This window comes from Merops nubicus, unplaced genomic scaffold (assembly GCF_000691845.1).
Source record: "Merops nubicus isolate BGI_N331 unplaced genomic scaffold, ASM69184v1 scaffold5220, whole genome shotgun sequence".
Taxonomy (NCBI): domain Eukaryota; kingdom Metazoa; phylum Chordata; class Aves; order Coraciiformes; family Meropidae; genus Merops; species Merops nubicus.
Window position 1 is genome coordinate 99,854 of NW_008584721.1, and position 19,740 is coordinate 119,593.

The 19,740-nt window shown below is 33.8% G+C and overlaps 1 protein-coding gene across 2 annotated transcripts in view; it reads left to right on the forward strand.

The window, feature by feature from the left end:
* Nucleotides 1-14,950, forward strand: part of FGF7 (fibroblast growth factor 7) — a 28,909-nt gene extending 13,959 nt beyond the window's left edge. Inside the window, exons 3-4 of one of the 2 annotated variants that reach the window (XM_008945088.1) lie at nt 13,682-13,785; nt 14,187-14,403. In XM_008945088.1, the coding sequence (XP_008943336.1) occupies nt 13,682-13,785; nt 14,187-14,381 (299 nt within the window). In that variant the 3' untranslated portion in view covers nt 14,382-14,403. Of the gene's footprint in view, nt 1-13,681; nt 13,786-14,186 lie in introns of both variants that reach the window. The other variant, XM_008945095.1, reaches the window with a different exon arrangement.
* Nucleotides 14,951-19,740: the final 4,790 nt, after the last annotated feature.

Below are 19,740 nucleotides of genomic sequence, written 5' to 3' on the forward strand. Positions count from 1 at the left end.
ACTTTTCTTTTACTTTTCTGTTACAAACACTAGAAGAGAGCAGTACCATAAGGAGCAGAAATTACCATCTGCAGAATTATCAATGCAGAATCAAAACCATTCTGTAAAATGTCTGCAAATCACAAAATTATACAAGCTTAATGCATATCCTCCACAAAATAAAAATACAAGACCTGCAAACCCTTTATTTGTACATAACAGCTTCTGCTACTCAGCCCATTGGCTATTATTAGAAACCCACTAACCTTTATCTAAGCCTTTCTTAGCTCTGTGAACCTATGCAAGAAATCTCTATCATGTTATTCTGCTTCCTTACAGAGAACATTTTACTCCCCTCTGCTTGAACAAGGTCCTTGTATAAGCCCATTAGCTGAAATGCATGTTTTCAAACATCTACAAATCACAGACTGGCTGTTTTCCAGATTTTAAAAGGGTCCATATATTCTGCTATGGATTGCTTATGTATTACTTCTGTGGAGCCCATCAAAACTTCATGACACCAAGACACATAAAAGCAAAATAATAATTATGCTAGTAATTAAAAATAATAATTTTAGCAGAGAAATTGAAATGTGAAGCATTCCTAAAGGCCCTGTCTGAAGCTGTTATCAAATGCTGGAGTGGTATGAAATCTTCCATTTGTCTCAAGATCAAGAGAAAAGTATGTCTTTATGCTTATGCCAGTGCACTGCAGTGTAGTCTATCAAAGACATTGTTCGATTATTGTCAGAGGTGGAAATTTGGAATTCTGCCAATATAATGATACGGCTGCCAGGACGGATCTAAACTTAAGATGTTGAACCCTTTAACAGACTGGTCACAGATAACTTGTTATAAACAGTCAGCATATAATGATATAGTAGTACCTGTGTTCTCTGAGAGGCAAGAAAAAGAACTGCTGCAGTTTACAGGCACAGGAGATCTCACCTTCCTCCTTGTGCAGTTCAGGGCCACAAGCACTTTCCTTGGTAAAGAAAGTGATGTAGTCTCTATGACAGTTTAAATACTTTCCCCTGGTTAACTGAGAGATGACTGTTCTGACATACCGATTTTACTAACATTTAAAAATTTAATTTAATTGTTTTAGGGCAATTTCTGTCAATTATTTAAAGAAACTTTTTAAGACACTTAATAGTGATCTTCTAAGTCACTAGGTGCTAGGGTTTTAAGAATGTTTTGGCAGCTAAAGGTGGTGCTAAGTAGCATTAGATCTATATGAAAATCCTGCTTTTAAACTGGCCTGTAGGTAGGGCTATTGGTGATAATGCAAAAGAACAGTGGATAATGACCCAAGGCAACCTTCCAACTTCATTGTCTCCCTTTCACATGTACCCTTTGTATATCTTTAGCTGATACAAACAGTGATCATTTAATTGAAATAAACATAACTTCATTGATTCATACATGGGGGTACAAAAATTAGAACAAAAGCAGTGGAAAACTGGGTTGCGTACAAACCAATAACACATAATAAAAATGTGCTCAAGTTAATAAAAATGTTTAAAGGAACTTTTCATACAATTTGATAATGTATTTTGATCCCTGTACTGAGCAAGGCAGGAAAAACATCAAATACAAGAATCTTAATTTATTTATCAGAATTGGATTAGATTGCTTTTGATTTCAAGGATTTTGTAGTTTTCTCCTTCTATCAGTTGATATTTCAGTGTTTGGTCTAATATAGATTTTCAAAGTTCAGCCCAAGCTAAATTAATTGTCAGCAGCAAACCAGGATAATTTGAGAGACTGTATCATATAAATATATGTCCAGAGGTGTTTTGAAGGCAAAAAGAGTGAGCCAGATGGTTTCTATCAATTCCCACTCCATGGTGCAGCAAGGGGCTGGTATGATTTTCTTAGCAGCTTCTTGCATTTTGTACCTTGAAAGGAATTACCTACTGCCTGCTTGTGTTTTTGTAGACACTGTAATGGTATATTTAGATGTCTGGCTTCAGCTATTCCTGCACTAAGGAGCAGATCTGATTTGGAAATCAAACCAAAACGTATTAAGTTGGGTACTGCTTGCCCTCCGTTTCCCCTAACTACTTTTAGTGGGAAAAGATGTCTATCTCTTGCAGTAGGGATTGCAGTGTTTATAAATGAGAAGCTCTCTTAACTGTGTAAAACTAAATTTTACTGTCCAAAATTTCAAATGATTTAAAACTATTTGCTCCTAAGCTAGAGGCCCCTCAGTATACATTCAAGCTCTGGAATACTTCTACCACCTTCTTTCTTAAGTGTCTACTTTCTGAATTTTACATGTTTTAAATAATTCTGTTATTAGCTACTTCTGAGAACTTTAAACATTTTTTTTACTTATATTTAACGTGATAACACAGTTTTAAGCACTGACAATGTCATTATGATAATTCTATAAGCATTTGATAATAGCTTTTAATAATGTTTATCCACAATATATGATTCTAAATTATCCTGAAAGAACAGGAAGGCAGTTCTCAGAATCAGTTTGTCCCCAGAACACGGCTCTGCTATTCCTCCTGTCAAGCCTGTTTCAGGGACCAGAAAAGCTGCCACTGGAACAGCTGAAGACAGTACGAGATGCAGAACAAAACAGCCAGACCTTGAGGGTGAGGAAATACCTCATATAAAAATGAACAGCTTCTACTTTAGGTGTATTATGCCCCCTTTAACTGCCTAAATCCAGCACACTGTACCACGTCCTACTTATGCCATCGTTGCAACTGCCTGCAGCCAGCTCTGTAGGCGACAAGCCACAACAGCAGATGAAATACACCTGGAACTGAAGTTCTTCAGAACACAATTCAGATAATGAATCTGATTTCTTATACACAGAAAAGGTGTGTGAACATGCACTCCTGTTTTCTTTATAAAATGAGAAGAAAAAGACTCTCATAGAAATTACCTGGCTAATTTTATGTCAACTATGATCACTAATTCTACCCAGAAAAGGGGGGAAGAAAATTTAATTAGCAGTGATTCTTCATCAAGACACCAGAACACCAGCTCTTTACTAGATGAAAGTGCAGAATACCATAGTAACAAATACAAAAGAAAAATGAATGTTTAATGTATGTAAAGATTTTTATATTATGGAAGAACATTGAGAGACAAGAGCCTTAATTCCTCTGTGAAATTTTCCAGCTTTCATATAATCATAATAGATTTAGGCACTGAAACTCTCAATTTGGGAAGTTTTGCATCACTAAATGGATGTATCTCATTTTGTAGTGAAAAGGTTAATTAGCAGCATTTTACATTTACTTTTGCTATTTTTAAGCTAGATTCTTAAAGCTTTAAAAGATAATTTATTCTAGTGAAATTAGTACAAAATATTTAAATACTAGAAATATCCTTTGTCTGAGCTGTAGGAAAAAATTTCTTGTACACATTTAGCTCTCTAAAGCTCTAAAGCTCTAAATCACTCATTTTCTTACTGCTTGGAAAAAACAGACATCTTGTAAACAGTCATTCCACCTCCTTTCTCAATTTTTAATATCAGTAAATTATTAATGCTGTAATAAGAGAGTAGTTTTTCAGACTGAGGTTTAAGACTTGGATTTTACATGACACTATTAATTCTAAAAAATAATATTATTTTTCATTAAAACCATATGTTTAGCTTCAAGGCAATTTTTATTGGAGGGAAATGTAGTTTCCTGTAACGATGAGAAATGACTGCATGCTGTATAAGAGGCTGATCAAGAAAATATTTATAAGAAATGCACGTTGGAGGTTGGCAAAGTGAAGGGGTCTAATCAGTTTAATCAAAAATTCACAAGTGAATGGCTGCCTGCGGCAGCATGTTACTCAATCATTACTGTATACTGCTATTCACAAGTCAGATCTCTAAATTGAACAGTTCCTTAGTTTTACCATCTACTTCAGTGAAAAAATGTTATACCCTTTGGTTTTGAAGACCACATCAAGAGAAATATTGGAAAGACAGTGGTACAAAGCACTAGTGCTCCAAAGGGACATACACAGAAGGAAAGAAGGCAATTTTGAGTCAGAATATCCAAGACCAATTCTTATTCCTCTACCATTTCAATGAAGAATGAAGCATTTGATTTATCAACCTATCTAATGCACCAACATTCGCAGAGAGTGAATCTAAAACTGAGGCCAAACAGGTTGTACAACAAGGAAAAATGAAATTCTAAGCTATTTCTCATCAGCAATAATTCATTGCAATATGGCCACTTAAATCCTCACTGCAGTAATTAGTGGAGGTAAGATTTACTGAGTGTTGTAAACTGATGGGTGCTGCTTAAAATTTATTCCCTTTGAAAAATAACTGGAAAAGGTATTGTGGCTTTTAATATTTCCCACTGCAGGTCAAAGGCAGTAAAGTTCGCAAGTAAAAATAAAGGTGCATTTCCTAAGTATTGATCTGGAATTTCAAACTAGATTCTTCTTTTCAAGCTGTGGTACCAGTAATACAATATTCATCAGGTCAGCTTATACACTTGATGATGCATGTGAAACTGTGTAAGTACTTGGTACAATGCAGACTTAAGAGTAGAACTCAGCTTATTCCTTCCTCTTCTGTCACAAAGGGAAACACCCATAAGTTCAAGTGCACATGCAAAAAAACAGGTCTTGTAAGCAAAACAACAGCATTTCTAAACAGTCAGTTTTGTTCCCCATAGTATCTCCTCTCTTTTGCTAGGTTCTTGTGGTTTTTATACTATCATCACAGATTTATCAAGTTATCAGTTTCTTTCAGAAAACTTGGCATTGCACAAATACCTTAACTACCTTACCTGTCAGCTGCTGAATGCCACCAGGACAATGATTTATTCCAAAGTCGCTCTATCTAGCAATGCCTGTATTAATCAGTTTGTAGGACTGGCAAATGGTGAATAAATTTATGGATAATGTAAAATTTTCAATAAATGATAAGGCACCATAGTGGGGAAAAAAAAAAAATTCTGATGAACTTCTGTTTAGCAATTAGTTGATTTTTTAAAATACAGTATGCCTATTGGTTTTGTGCCCAACGAACTGCAGAAAGATAATTAAACATCAGCTACTCATGCTTCATCAAACATATTCTGCACAGGGACTAAATCTTAAAAGCAAATTCTGCTACTGGAGGATGCTTGAAGAATATACTGCATCAAGTCCTTCAGGAATATCTCTTTACCATTAATCATATTTCCTCAACTACAATTCCTCCTGCTTGGAAATCACACATGGGACAAAATCAGGAGTTCTGAGTTCTTTGAATATTTGTCCATGATATCCAGATGCCCAAAGCAGTAGCCTCAACTGTTCTACTGCAAATCCTTGACAGATCCACAGCTTATGTGCAGGATCATTTTTACAGCCCTATTCATAGCTAGAGTGCTTCAGATAGTCTACACATGCATGCATAGATGCAGCATAAAGCTCCTAAATAAAAGCTTTTTTAGCATTTCATATTGCTCCACACTGTAAATAACGATGTATTTTATATATATATTTATGGCATTAATTCCAATTCTGAGTATCAAACAGAGAAGCAAATTTATGACAGTTAAAAAAAGGTTATAGTGAATGTGCGTACCGGCCTCTTCTCTGTTACCACAGTTCATTGTGTATTAAAATCATACCCACACGCAGAAAATTGCTGGGGTGCAGATAATCTCATCCCTGCTTTGAAAAACCTTATACTTGTATATCTATTTCTACTTACAAACCTTATGAAGATAAATTCTACGAGATACTATCCAGGAAACACTTTCACTCTCTTGCTAAGGAAATTACTAAATATAAATGCAAATTCTACTGTCTATCAACTGTAATTTAATAGTGGGGGAGGGTAAAAAAAATAAATCACTTTACAATATCTCTTAATATCTTTCTTTGCAATAAATTTTCTACCATTAGATTTTATATTTGAGAGAGAATGAGCACACAAATTGTTTTACCAAAAAATTAACTTTAAGATGCATTCATTTTAAAATATTATTAAGAATCAAACTAATATAAGCACAAAAAAAATTCTTCACAATATACGCACTACTTTTTAAAGAGATAAAAAGGGGTGATGTTCCCTGAAACAAATGACTTACGAAACTTTCCCATGAAAGTATTTTTTTACTTTCAGAAACCAAATACTGACAGACTCCTCTGGAAAAACATTTCAAGAGTAACAAGCCAGCTAATGAATGTATTTGCTGTGCTCGCTCACCAAATTCATGCACGTATTAATAATATCAGGAAAGTCTTCCAAAACACTGTATGATTGACCACTACAATTTGTGTTTTCTTGTTTTAAGAGGCACAAACATTAACTTACTACATCCCAGAACAAAAGAACAAATTACATTAAATACCATTAAACAATATTTCGAATCAATGATGAGAGCATTTTTCTTGGCCTTGAATCATCTGCAAAGGTCACTTAAATACGTGCTCCAAATTTAATTAATTAGAAACATAAGTTAGTGAAATGTAGAACTTTCATTTTGTTTTGATTTATTCTCCATCCAAGTCTTTTCTGCCTCCTCTTTCCTTATTGAACTTTATCTTAAGACAATTCTGCTTGAGAAAGGGTGTTTCACAAACATGTTCCTCACAAGCACTTCACAGTCAGTGCCAGCCTCCCTACCCTTGCTCAGCAGCAGATTGGTTTTTTCAACTACAGTGCACAAAGAGGCCACAACAAATAGTACTGTAGGTGTCACGCAAAATTTGCTATTGTAAAGCACTAACAACATTTTAAAAATCAGCAGTAGTTACATTATGTTAGCTTTTTTTTTTTTCTGGACATTTGCTTTTGCTTTCCTTAAAAACCATACTTTTCCTTTCCTTCTTCTTGCCGTCTTTCCAGCATTCAGAAGACTACAGAAGTCTTCTTGCCAGTTTCCATCTTACCCATAAACATTTTCTCATAACATATGTACCTTAAAGAACAGAATACTGGGATGAAATTGCTGTCAGCCTTGCTGCAAAATATAATGGATGTCAAAATTTCTGTTTAAATTAATGTCTACAGAAACTCTGATCCTAACAAATCAAGGAGCAGTGACCATAAACATTATGGGATAGGTATTGAAGGAATATTGGTAATACATAGAATGTTTGCAAAAAGAGCCAGCTGATGAGGGACTGAACATGTGTACTATAAAAAACTCTTCCAAAATATTCCTGAACAATCTTATCACCTGACTAATTGGGGGAGGTCCCTAGAGAGTGAAAAGGTATCTACCTCAGTGGTTCTGCTTTTTCTTCTTGTCCAAAGACTCATTGGACAGGTTGTTACCACCTGCTGGATCTTCAGTAATGGGCTGCACTTACTGGTTTCCATACAGCTCTCAGAAGCAAGAATTGCAATTCTCTTTCAGCCTCCTGCCTACAAAATGATTGAAGATAAAATGCCCCGATTTTTCTAAATCACAAGGCTGTCACTTCTTTGCTGGACATCGGATATTATTTGAGGATATTAGGGGCAAACACAGAAACTCTGCCTGTTCAGCTATGGATGCATCAAGTTAGAAATCAGTTTAATACAACCCCTAGAGAGATTGTGTAGCTTTAAAGCAAATATTTATTAAAAGAAATAAAATATCGCAGTATTGTGTTGTAAAAGTAAAAAAAGTTTAACGAATAAAAAGATGAGTGTTAAGGTGAGAACTGTTAATTAAATCAGAAAAATATACTTAATATCAGGTGATGAAAAACCAAATTATCCAATACTCCTTGCCAGAAAGGAACTATCTCACATGAGAAAGCTCAGTTTTCTATCAATGCTGTAGCTAAATGCCATTTTTTCTACATAAACTTCCAGCCCAGAAGTACTGTCCTGTGTTCCAGGCTTCAGCCATGGAATAAGTGCAGACATGAAAGACTACTCATAATGTACTGAGCAACTGTCAATCTAGACCAGAATGCCAGGAAACTCACTTCAATTATTATGCAAATCGTCTCCAAAACCCAATATATATTTCATCCACTAAAACTGTTGTGTCAACCTAAAAGGTCATTTTGGTTCTATGTCTTTTTTCCCTACTGGATTTTTTATCAACTGTCTGTTATTTAATTTGCACCAAGTGGTTACAAAGACTGCTGCCAGCATCCATAGTCACCTCCATTTAAAGAGGAACTACAGCCCATCTCACCTGAGTGTCTTCTACGTACACCAGACAGAACTGCAACTCTGTAGGAAACTTTATTCACTAGAGGAATTTTAAGCTACATTTGATACACTGACCAGGCAACCATATAAAACTGTTTGGAATTCCATGCTGATTTTACAGAAATTACAGTTGTTTTCAATTTTGTATGCCCATTCTCAGTTTTGGTTTGGTTTGGGCTTTTTTTATATTTTTCCTCTTTCTGGCTCTAATCTGATTTCTTTCCCAGTTACTTTGTGGTATATCCAACTTTTCTCTTAAACCTCCTCTGAACTTTTATGTGGATGCATTAGATAAAGTAACTGAAAAACATAATTTACATTTTCATTTTTAGAGCAAGAGTATTTATGACCTTGTTGAATTTTGAACTTCTAAACTTATCGCCAGCATCTTATCAACTTAAGCATGTATATAGTAGTTTTAATTATTACAGTATTTAAAGAAAATTTAAATAAAACAATCTGCATATAAAATGTTCTCCTTCCCATCCTAGCCTGGTGACTTTTCCATGAATAGAGATTGAAAGGAACAGAACTTTTTACCTCCAAAGGAAGCACATAAGAACAGGCTTGCTAACGTAAGACAAGAGATGGTATACTATGAGACTGAGGAGAAGAGGCTTTCCTTAGTAGAATTTCTGACTGTAGATTTTAGTTCTTTATAGTATCTCTGAAGTATCTGGTGCTCCATAAATTAACACTTAGAAACTGGCACACACAAATCTCACGTGTGTTCCTGTTCAGCATTTTTCTCTATTTCTATGGAGTTTTTCTCATGAAAAAAATTTTAGCTTACTGCCTCACAAAAGGAACTACCTGAGGGATAAAATCCTGCCTTTTCCGAGTTAGCTGAAATCTTACTATTCGTTTCAATGAGAACAGAATTTTTGTTTTTATTTATAAAATGGCCTGTGAACATAACACAACATAGTAGGCTTGCTTCTATTACCATTTTTCAATGTATATAGGGACTTCCTTCTTCTGATGAATCAGCTAACAAGGATTAGTATGAACATGGAAGCTCAGCTACACTTAGGTTCACAGTACAGCAGCAATGAAATGAATACATTTAAGTTCATTTCATGTCCCAAAGGCAGTGAAAAAATGGTATGCTAGAAAAGATACTTGTTAGCTTTGATGAGTAATGCTTAACTCAGGTTACCATTCTTCTAAAGCTAATCTTTATATTTATGTATTACTATTTTGTTGTTGATTTTAATACTGTCAGTTACTCAGAAGCAAATCTCTTCCTGCATTGATAGAAAAATGAGATTATTGGCTTACTTTCCAGTGCACCAAATGTTGTTCCTGGCTAGTCTTAATAAAGACATTGCAATGATGCAGAATTTCAAAATTAAAGAGAAAAGAAAAAAAAAAAGTGGGTTTTACTTTAGAAAAAAAATAAAACCAAAACAAACCACCAACTAAAATGATCACATTCACAGACTTGGCTGAATGTAAGAGTCAAAACTGTATCACAAACCATATGCACTAAGAGCATAGGGATAACCATGTCAGCTCAGATCCAAATTTAATTTAGACCAACATCCTGTTGGCAAGAATCACCAGTAGCAGATGATTACAGAAAGTGCAGAAGAAACAGGAAATATCTCAAGTTGGCCAAAATTCTGGTTGAGCAGTTTTATTACCTCTTGACACCTACTGATGGATTAGGCTCCTATCTGTAACAACACATCCTAGTGTCAATTTACCATTATATACTTTCTCTTACAGTGATCATCAGAAGCACATAGAAAATAAAGACAGACCAATATGACTATAACGACATACAGTGTAATATAATGTGGCATCTTGACTTAATTGAGATACTGAAAGGAAATTAAACTATGAATGAAAAATACAACTTACTTTATTTTATGGATTTATTATTTTATTCTTTGGTATATCTGTTAGGAATTTCCTGCTTTGGTGCTCTAATCATGCTATAATATAAACTCTCATTTTTATATTTAAATATATGCTCTAAAATTATACTTGGAAGAGACTGTGATTTCCATTATCCACACCTCTAACCTCAAATTTTGTGTTGAGTATTTATATATCAAGCTGAGTATTAAACAAATATAAAAATAGTTTAGACATTTTCACAGTGAGATTATGTTGTTTGTAAGCATTGAAGATATCTCTGATATTGGATAATAAATTTATGCATGCAATACAACACTGATAAACTAATAAACTTCCAGTGTATGACTTCTCAGCCTTAAGAGTCTCTTTCCATGGTTTCTGTACATAAAGGAAGAAATTTTAAGTTCATGTAGGTATATGGTATTTTGAAATTAACAAAACAAGTGAGTTCCATACAAAAGACTATGCTGAAAGGTCATGACTCAAATTATCAGCTAAAATCAGCTATCACAGTTCTAACTACCGAGCAAAGTCTTACTTTTCAGTTTTCTAAAAATCATGTTCCCATTTCCTATATGATTGATTTATTTAAATAAAAAATATGCAATGAATTGCAGCAATACTACATTTCTGAAATGAACAGAATTGTTACTGAGGCACAGCCTCCAGAGAAGAAAAAGGAGCTTATGATATGCTTATTGCTCAAAGAACTCGTGTCACACCTTGAAATGAAAAGGGAAAATAATAGGGGAAAATCCATGCTTTGCTTCTGATTTGGGGATAAGTTAAGGCACATCAGAACAGATGAGGCATGAGCTAGAAATGGGAACAGAAACAGGAGCACATGCAGTTTATAGTAGGCCATTTAATTCTGAGATAAGACATGTTCTGAGCAATGAATCAAGAATGCACATGCTGTATTTCCATACCGCTCTGTGACCTTTGTCTTTCTCTCTAGCATTGCTAACATTCTAACATTTTTAACGTGACATAGTTATTGGAGACTTTGTGTGGTGTTCCCTCACTAAACTTTATGAAGAGATGCACAGAGTATCTTTAGAAAAGTGACATTCAAAGACCTAAACCACTCTTTGGACTTCACATCACCTCTCAGTCAGGGTGTCAAATGTTATTTATGTGAGAGCTAGCCCCAATTCTGAGAGTACACAATTGCTTAAAATTGTGAAAAGCACACAATAACATAGAAAATAGTACTGAATGTGCCTAACAATTTGTGAATATGAATTACCTGTCTTTAATTTAAATGCATTACTTTTTATGCACAATGGGATCTTAACAAGATGAAAAACCATGTAAAGATCTGAAAACAATAAATCTATCACACCTAGTGCCCTTGTGAATTAAAAGTAGAATATAACTTTGATAGATAACATTTTGCTATTCAGATTTGCTACACAGGAAGCTTATAAAATATTTTACATTTCTAATTTCTATCCTATACCAAATTTTATACAGACAGTATAAAGTTTCCACATGTAAGATGTTTATGTCTCAGCTGCGAATAAAGTAGAAAAACAAGTACGCCAAACCAAAATAAAATAATTCATATAAGTTAGTATGAATATCACCATCTACTTCGGAGCAGAGGGAAGGTAAAAATAATGTAAAAATTCTAATAATAATATTGCCTTGGACAAAAGCTTTTGGCATTTCCTTTTAAGAAGTAGTAGTATTTCCTACTACTGTAACTTTAGCCAGCATCAGCTTACTCAAAGAAATCTCAATTCCTATTAGCATTACTTGCTTTAAAAAGTCATTTTGAATCTTTCATTTCTTAAATCCTGTATAAATAGAATATAGAATATAAACTCAAATAGAGATTTGAAAAAAACCCTCTCCTTAAGTTAATGGCCAGTAGAGGCAAAAGAACAAATGGATATAAGCTGTCACTGAAAACATGCAGATTGCAAATTACTACCGAGTCTCTAGCCATTAAAATAAATCAAACTCTGGAACAGCCTTCGGCGGAAACTCTGGGGGCAAAGAAATAACAACTCCAATTTAGCATTGGCAAAGTTCATGAAAAGAGAATTATCTGATGCAATTCCCAGGCTAGCAGAGCACTGGACTGGATGACCCAGAGATCCGTTCCACTGTCATGTTCTTTGTTTGGCTAGATGCAGATGTTCATCTGTTTTTCAGTCTCACTGTGGTTTTTCTAAAGTGAAATTTAAATGAAAGTTAATATAATTTTTGTAAGTTACAGCTAGAAATTACCCTTTGTAAGAACTGTTGCTAGGCCTGTGGCAGAGTGGAACTTGTCAAAGCATTCTAGAAGCTTTACTTAAAGTTTGGTTAGTATTAGAGGGAAATACAGAAGTACAAGTGTTCAGAGATGAATGCCCAGCAGGGCACACACCATGAGAAGACGTAACTGATCTACCGGTAGGGAAAAGAGAAAGAAAAAAGTAAACAATACAGGCCAGGACTGATGTATCAGTAACATCAAGGAAGAAAGTAAAACAGAACAGTAAGGAAAGCAAAGGACATCAAGATATTTAAAAAGTATAGGGAAGGAGAAATATCATAGATATTTAATACCTTTCTAAAAAAAAACCTAATTAATGAAAAATTATTATCAAAATTTATTATCTGTGAAGAGTTAATGCGAACTTGAAAGAGAAACCAAGGCAATGTTTTGTTCAAGAGGAAGGTCATCTTTCAGGCGATGATCTAACACAAGCCTCTCTCTCTGCTCTGTCACTTGTCTCCCCCATGCTCAGCTATGGGAACTTGCCCAGACTTGGCTGGCTTTGAAAGACTTCATTTTGAAGATTGAGTCACAGTACAGATGCTGCTGCACACAGGTCTGTTAGGTGACTCAATATGGAAGAAAGCAGCTCCAACTCTGAATAATAACTCTAACCTGTTGCTTAAAACAATAATAATACTTAAGCTTGAAAGCAACATGGTGTTCCTTAATAATTTTACCACCTTCCTGCCTTTGCTTAGTTTTTTAAAATTAAATATTTTTTATGTTGCAGGTAACTTAAATATATCTTAGTGACTACAGAAAGCTTCTGCAGATACACATCAGCCAGACAAAAAAAAAAAAAAAAAATTATAGAAAACAACTCTAGATGTTTTCTGGTTTTGGATAAATAAGTTCTCAGAGCAGATTTTAATGATTTTTAAATACACATATCTTTACAGCTTCAGTCAGTCATAAAAGCATACAAAGGTCAAGCAAATACTTTATCTTATTTAAGACACTGTGGTCTGTTTTCTGTCACACTCAAGTTCTAAAGTTTACACAAACACTCTTTCAAGGAGATGATACTGCTCCATAGATTTTCAAAATAAAGCTTTTGTACAAAACCTGTGAACTTTGATGGCTACGTATATAATTCTTCCAAATTAAACCCTCAGCCTGATAAATTCTAAGATATGCTGATTCTTTAAAAGTATAAAAATTACTTTTACTAACATCGCAACTTCAGTATATGCTTGAAAACCATCACTGTACAATTTTTTTAGTGTCTTTGGGCAGACATGATCACATACAGAAAAATTTTAAAGTCTAGTCCTTCCTTCACATGAATAAACACATGGTTTTTCTCTTTCCTAAGAATGATTGCTGCAGATTTTCAATAGATAAAGAAGTATTACAGAATATTATTACAACTAAACCTTCTAAGTTAACTAGAGAACACAAAACCATTTTATAGCCCTTACTGTGTGTCTTTACAGGTATCCTAGAAATCCGAACAGTGGCAGTTGGAATAGTGGCAATCAAAGGAGTGGAAAGTGAGTACTTTCTGGCAATGAACAAATCAGGAAGACTCTATGGAAAGGTATGGATGCAAACTTCTCTTATGTGTACAATCATCATGTACTACTCTAAAGATACATCTTTTTAGATGTAGCATGTGTATAGTTTGCATAAAATAATTCCTAACTCATTAAAATGTATCCTATCTTTATCCCATACATCCCATACTAGACTTTTATGCCCATTTAATAAATTCAGTGATTAAAGCTTATATACTTTTTAAAAATGCAGAATACTACGGAGGAATAGACAAAGCTAAAATATGCAATATTCATATTTCAGAAGTCAAATTTATTTAATGAAAATATTTTATGCATGTGGGGTTTATAATGCATATTCTTCTCCCATCTCCCCTAATCTAAGTATCTGAAAAAAAATCCACTAGTACTTATTTAACTATGTTTTATTATTTACTCTCAACAGAAAGTATGCAATGAAGACTGCAACTTCATAGAACTGATTGAAGAGAACCATTATAATACATATGCTTCTGCAAAATGGACACATAAAGGAAAGGAGATGTTTGTTACATTAAACCACAAAGGGGTCCCCATGAAAGGTAAAAAAACAAAGAAAGAACACAGAGCGTCCCACTTTCTTCCTCTGGCAATATCGTAATCACAAATTATCTATAAAGAACTAGTTCCAGCAGGAAGATTATTTTTAAGAAGACTATTTGACAAGGTATCAAGAGAGGCTGGAATACTACTGAGAAACTGAACAAGCTGGACTTGCGCATTTATGTTTATTTTTAAGAGACTACATGAAAAAGATTTGAAAATATACACAAAACCAGATTTACTAACTAAAAGTTGTAAAAAATTCTAAAGAGTTGTACAATCATTACCTTAGTCATTTTAACTGGGTAGTTTCTTAAATTAATTTACCCTGAAGAATAAGTCATTACTTGATTATCTGATAATATTTTATTTAAAAAAAACCTATCTGCTTCTTAAATATGGCTGCTATAATAATAATAAGCAGATGATAATGTTGTGTAAAATATGTCAGACTTTAAGGCTGCTGGAGTGAATTGTCAGATTATCAAGTCAATGGTAATTGTGGAGGCTGAGCAGTATTTTAAATACTTCCCCCAAGAAACCGATATCCTATACATAAACTATATGATCAGAAAAAAAAATATAATCTTGTAAATGTTTATTGTTGTATTCAGATAAAAGAGTTAGGTTGGAAAAATTACGTTTACTCTACTACAAAATGCTCCTATCTATTAATGAAACAAATACCAAATGCTGCTCTAAAAGATGTTTCAAATAGTGTATGTAAAATAAGAATAGGAATAAATAACGTACTTCATCTCACTTTTCACAAATCAATATTTTATATAACGATGAAGCAAAAATTCAGACATATTAAGGTTTTTTATGTAACATATCCTATCTTTTGTATAATTCCTGTTAGGGCATACAGCTTTCAATATTGTTTTTCCATCCTTATACATGCTTTTTCTGTTGTTATAGCATTAAACTTTATTTTAAGTTGTATTTGAACTTTATTGTTCTAAGTTATTTAAATGTTATTTATAAAAAAAAAAATACTTATTAAGCTGCATCTGTTTCATATGCTTTTAATTCTAAAGGAATAACAAAATGGTCTGGCAGAGATCCATGAATTTTTTTCTGTGACCAGACACAAAGACTAGTACACAACCCTCTTGCCAACATACATTGGATGGCAGACAAAAATGACAGCCTGCAGCAAATCACACAATGGACAACTCAAAAGAAACAATGCAAAAATGTAAAAAATCTTTGCCACATACTCTTATTAATTGAATTACTAGCATGCTCAGAGTTACACCAGGTAAAGGAAGGTTAAGCTCCAGGAGGTACTGGAACTAATCCTCAGATGGCAGAACCTAGACTCACAGATACAGGAACATGTAAGAGCCTATATGACTAGTTTGAAACATCAGCTAAAATCAATGTGACCTGATGAAGAAAAGACATCTTAATATTCTAGCTGTTAAGGTGTTCAGCTAAGCCCTATACAACTAATGCATTATATAATTTCATTCTGTTCAGTTTGCCTACAAGTTTTATTGGTATTGTGATTACTGCACTTAAATAAAGATCACCAAAAAATTAAATGCTCTACGTATCATCACAAATGTCTAGAGTAAACCATTTTTTCCTACGTAAGACACTTACTTTATAACAGCACTCATAGAAAATGGCAATAATTCACTTTTAACAAATATTTCCTTTTCTAAAAAATACTTGCTTAACAAATACTGTAGTGTGGAAATCATTTATGATTTTTGGCTTGCTAATATCAAACATCAAAGTGTAGCTATAAACAGGCCTATGCACAAAAATCTGTCAATACAGCTATATCAGTAAACTTTCACTGTGCTTTTGCTAGTTTACCTGTTACTTGTTCACTGAACACAATAGACTGTACTATCAAAGAAAATGTTGCTGATAACTGTCTGCACTACTTTCTGTGAATAAATAAACACTGAAACAAAGTTCACACTTATGCTCAACATTAACATACTAGCAAAAGTTTCTAGATCCACACCAGGTTAGCTGAAGTTTTGAATAAAAATTTAAAGAACAAAATCTCACTGTTTGTGCTTAAAAGCTTTACTGAAGTTTGAATGAAAATGTGAACATGTACACTAATATACAAATGTATGTGCCAAAAAAGCTTAAAATTAAATCCAGACACAGACAAGTTCTAAAGATCTTTTTATTATGTCATTCAAGAAAGTAGGAACACAGTTAAACAATTCCTAAACATACAATCCTTACTGCTATATGCTTTGCCTAATGGATTACTGTATTACCATTATTCCCAGGTAAGCCAAGGCTGCTTTTTTTTACAGCTGTCATATCCGAAATTCATCTTATGAGTGAATGGTTCACAAAGAGACCTGAGTGCAAATGATACACTCTTTTAGTAGCACGGTCATATGGCCTGACAATGTTGCAATACCTGCCTTAGAGGAGAGGCTGTATGTGAGAAAAATAAGTATTTTGCCTTTCTCTTATGCTTTCTCTTTCATCTCTTCTGGCATTTTAATAGTCAAACAGGTTTAAATGTTAGAACATACCCATGGTTGTGTTCCAATACAATATGGAAAAGGTGAACAGAAAAGCAAGAGCAGATTAAACCAGTTGAGCAAATTTCAACGTATCTTTAACTTAGAAAATCTCTTCTGAAATAAATTTCAGCTGTCTCCAAAAAAGATCAGTATGGTGCTAAAAACAGAGAATAATAATCAGAAAACATATATTGATGATCTACAGTAGCAAATTATTAAAAGATGAGGATTAAGAAAAAAAATCTATTAGATTGCAAGAGATATTACACAAATCACATCGGAAATCTTCACAAAAGCCTTTTATATCAATTACATCACTATCCAGTCTTCACATCAATCATGCAATATACCATGTGGGAAGAAGACATGTTTGTATGAAAAGAAGCAGATAGAACTGTCTGGACATGACTCATTACTAAGCTTTATAATACTAAAGGTTCAAGAAAACCCAAATGAAGTAGGCTATAAAAGCCACTCTCAATTGTTATGTCTTTGTTTTTCTTTCAGATGCATTGGCTTTCATCTAGCTTTTTTGTTTAACAAAGATACTACAAAGTGTAAATAGACTGTGGTTTAGAACTGAAACATAAGCTCCTATGGTTTAAATAGCCATTCTATTCACATTTCCCAGAAATTGCTCCATTAAGCAGGCTCTTTAAATTTAATTAGCAAGGCTCTACTTAATTATCTTTTGTATTAGTGTTGATAAATATTCTGTGACACAGAAATGAGTTAGTCTTATCAGGGGAATCTCATAGAAGACTGAAGAATCTCCATTTTCTAAGGGTTTCAAGATCTGGCTGGACGAAGCACTAAGCAAATTATTCTAAAATCGGTGTGAGCCCTACTTTGAGCAGAAGACTGGACAAGAGACCTGCAGCACCCTTCCAACCTAAACGAGTCTACGATTTCATATCAAAGGGTTGGGTTTTTTTATTAAAACAGCCATTCAGAGTGCACCTCAACCTCTTTGAACAACCACATAAAAAAAACATTTTACATGGTAGAGGAATAATTACACATTTGCCTCATAGTTTATCTATAATAATTTGTATGTCATTAAAGGTATGCAAAACGGTGTAAATACATTCCATAAACATAACAGCAGATGATAATTGGACAATTTCCATGACCTTTAAATTACATGATATGGTACAATGTGGTCTCACTTTTAGCTCTGTTTCAAGTACTTTAAAACACCACTGTGCATAGCATCTGTAATAATCAGACTACTAAATGATTGAGTAATTCATAAAATACACTTGTCTGTGTTTTAAATTACTTTTTGAAAAAAATATGTATATTCTTTTTGAATAAGCTGAAGCAAAATGTAAGTTAATGTTAAATCAATAAAGTGACAACAGCATTTCACTGCACTCAACGACCAGTATCTGAGTAGTCTAAATACTTCATAAGCCTATGCAACCTAACTCATCAATACTAACATTTTAAAAAACACATTTCATAACATTTAACATATGTAGAAATTGACAGTGACAGGCTAGATGATTTGCCCCAAATTAGGGAAACAGTCATCATCAGAGTTGAGATCCCTACTTAGAACTAATATTATATATTTTTGAATATTTAATAAAAAGAAAAAAAAATTCTTCTGTTTGCATCATTGGATAAGTTTTAAAATATAGTAATTTAAATCACGTGTTCACTTAAAATAGGGAAGAAGGTGAATTCATTAGAAGGGAAAAAAAGCTAACTTCTCTGTGCTGTTAGAATAATTGTTAGGATTAGGACTGTCTTTTAAAGCAGAAACTCAGATGGGAAAATATTCAAGGAGTTGCATGAGGTTTTAAATATGACATTTATATTAACTTTAATGATGCACACAAAGGAAAATTTCTACAAAAGGTTTTTAACACTATACATTTAAATTTATAGTCTTCCATAAAACACAAGTCCAGAATTTAATTATAAAAATTTGCAAAATAAAAAGAAAATTCCTACAGTATTCAAACTACCAAGTGTTAAAACTCGGAGCTCTGTAAATAACTTCACAATACCTGGCTGGAGAAAGGTATCTTGTAAATCTCAAGCATTCCAGACACTGAGATTTAACTGCTTACATTCCAGACCTAAAAAGGGAGATTTTCTTCCATTCTGTCTGGAAGACAGATCCTAGCATACCGAGATTGGTTGTTTCATAACAGAACTCTTATTCAGAGGCCTGGCACTTGAAAAGATTGACTCTTAACACAGAGGGGAAAAAAAGAACTCAATTCAGAGAAAATTACTTCCTCATGAGAATAAACTATTTTCCTTCAGTGCTAACCAGAAAAGCAGAGGAATTAGAATGAAGATGCATAACCTTGTCACATAAAGGTTACAGTGTTCTCTGACTGAAGAACAATATCAAGAATCTTTACTTTCAAGATTATTTCTAGAAGAGTGTTTTAGCGTAGATGGCTAAAGATCTGAACACTGATCATTCTTCAACGAAGTACAGATCTTAAAGGACACGAGGTATTTAAAAGGTGGATATTGGCATCTAGTGAGAACCTGGAAGGTGTCAGGTTAAGTAGGTTGCCAAAGTTCAACAGATTTCTGTAAGAAGCAGATACCTAGTGTGCTCAGCTACATGAGGAAAGCAGGTGTCTGTCTCACTGACTTGGTTTGCAACTCTTTTCTGACCATGTGCCAACAACAGACTGACATATCTATGGTGTGATATTAACAGAACAACTCATGCAAATCCTTCTATCATGTTTTATGTATATATTTCTATTTTTACCCAGCAGCAAAAGCACTACTTCTAGCCTACATCCCTCTTCCTGAAGAGAAGAATCCTGACTGAACTTGTTTCATTGTCCCACCTTTATTCAAAAAAACCTCTGTCTCTGTTCTCAGAATCACAGAATGGTTGAGGTTAGAAGTAACCTCTGGAGGTCATCT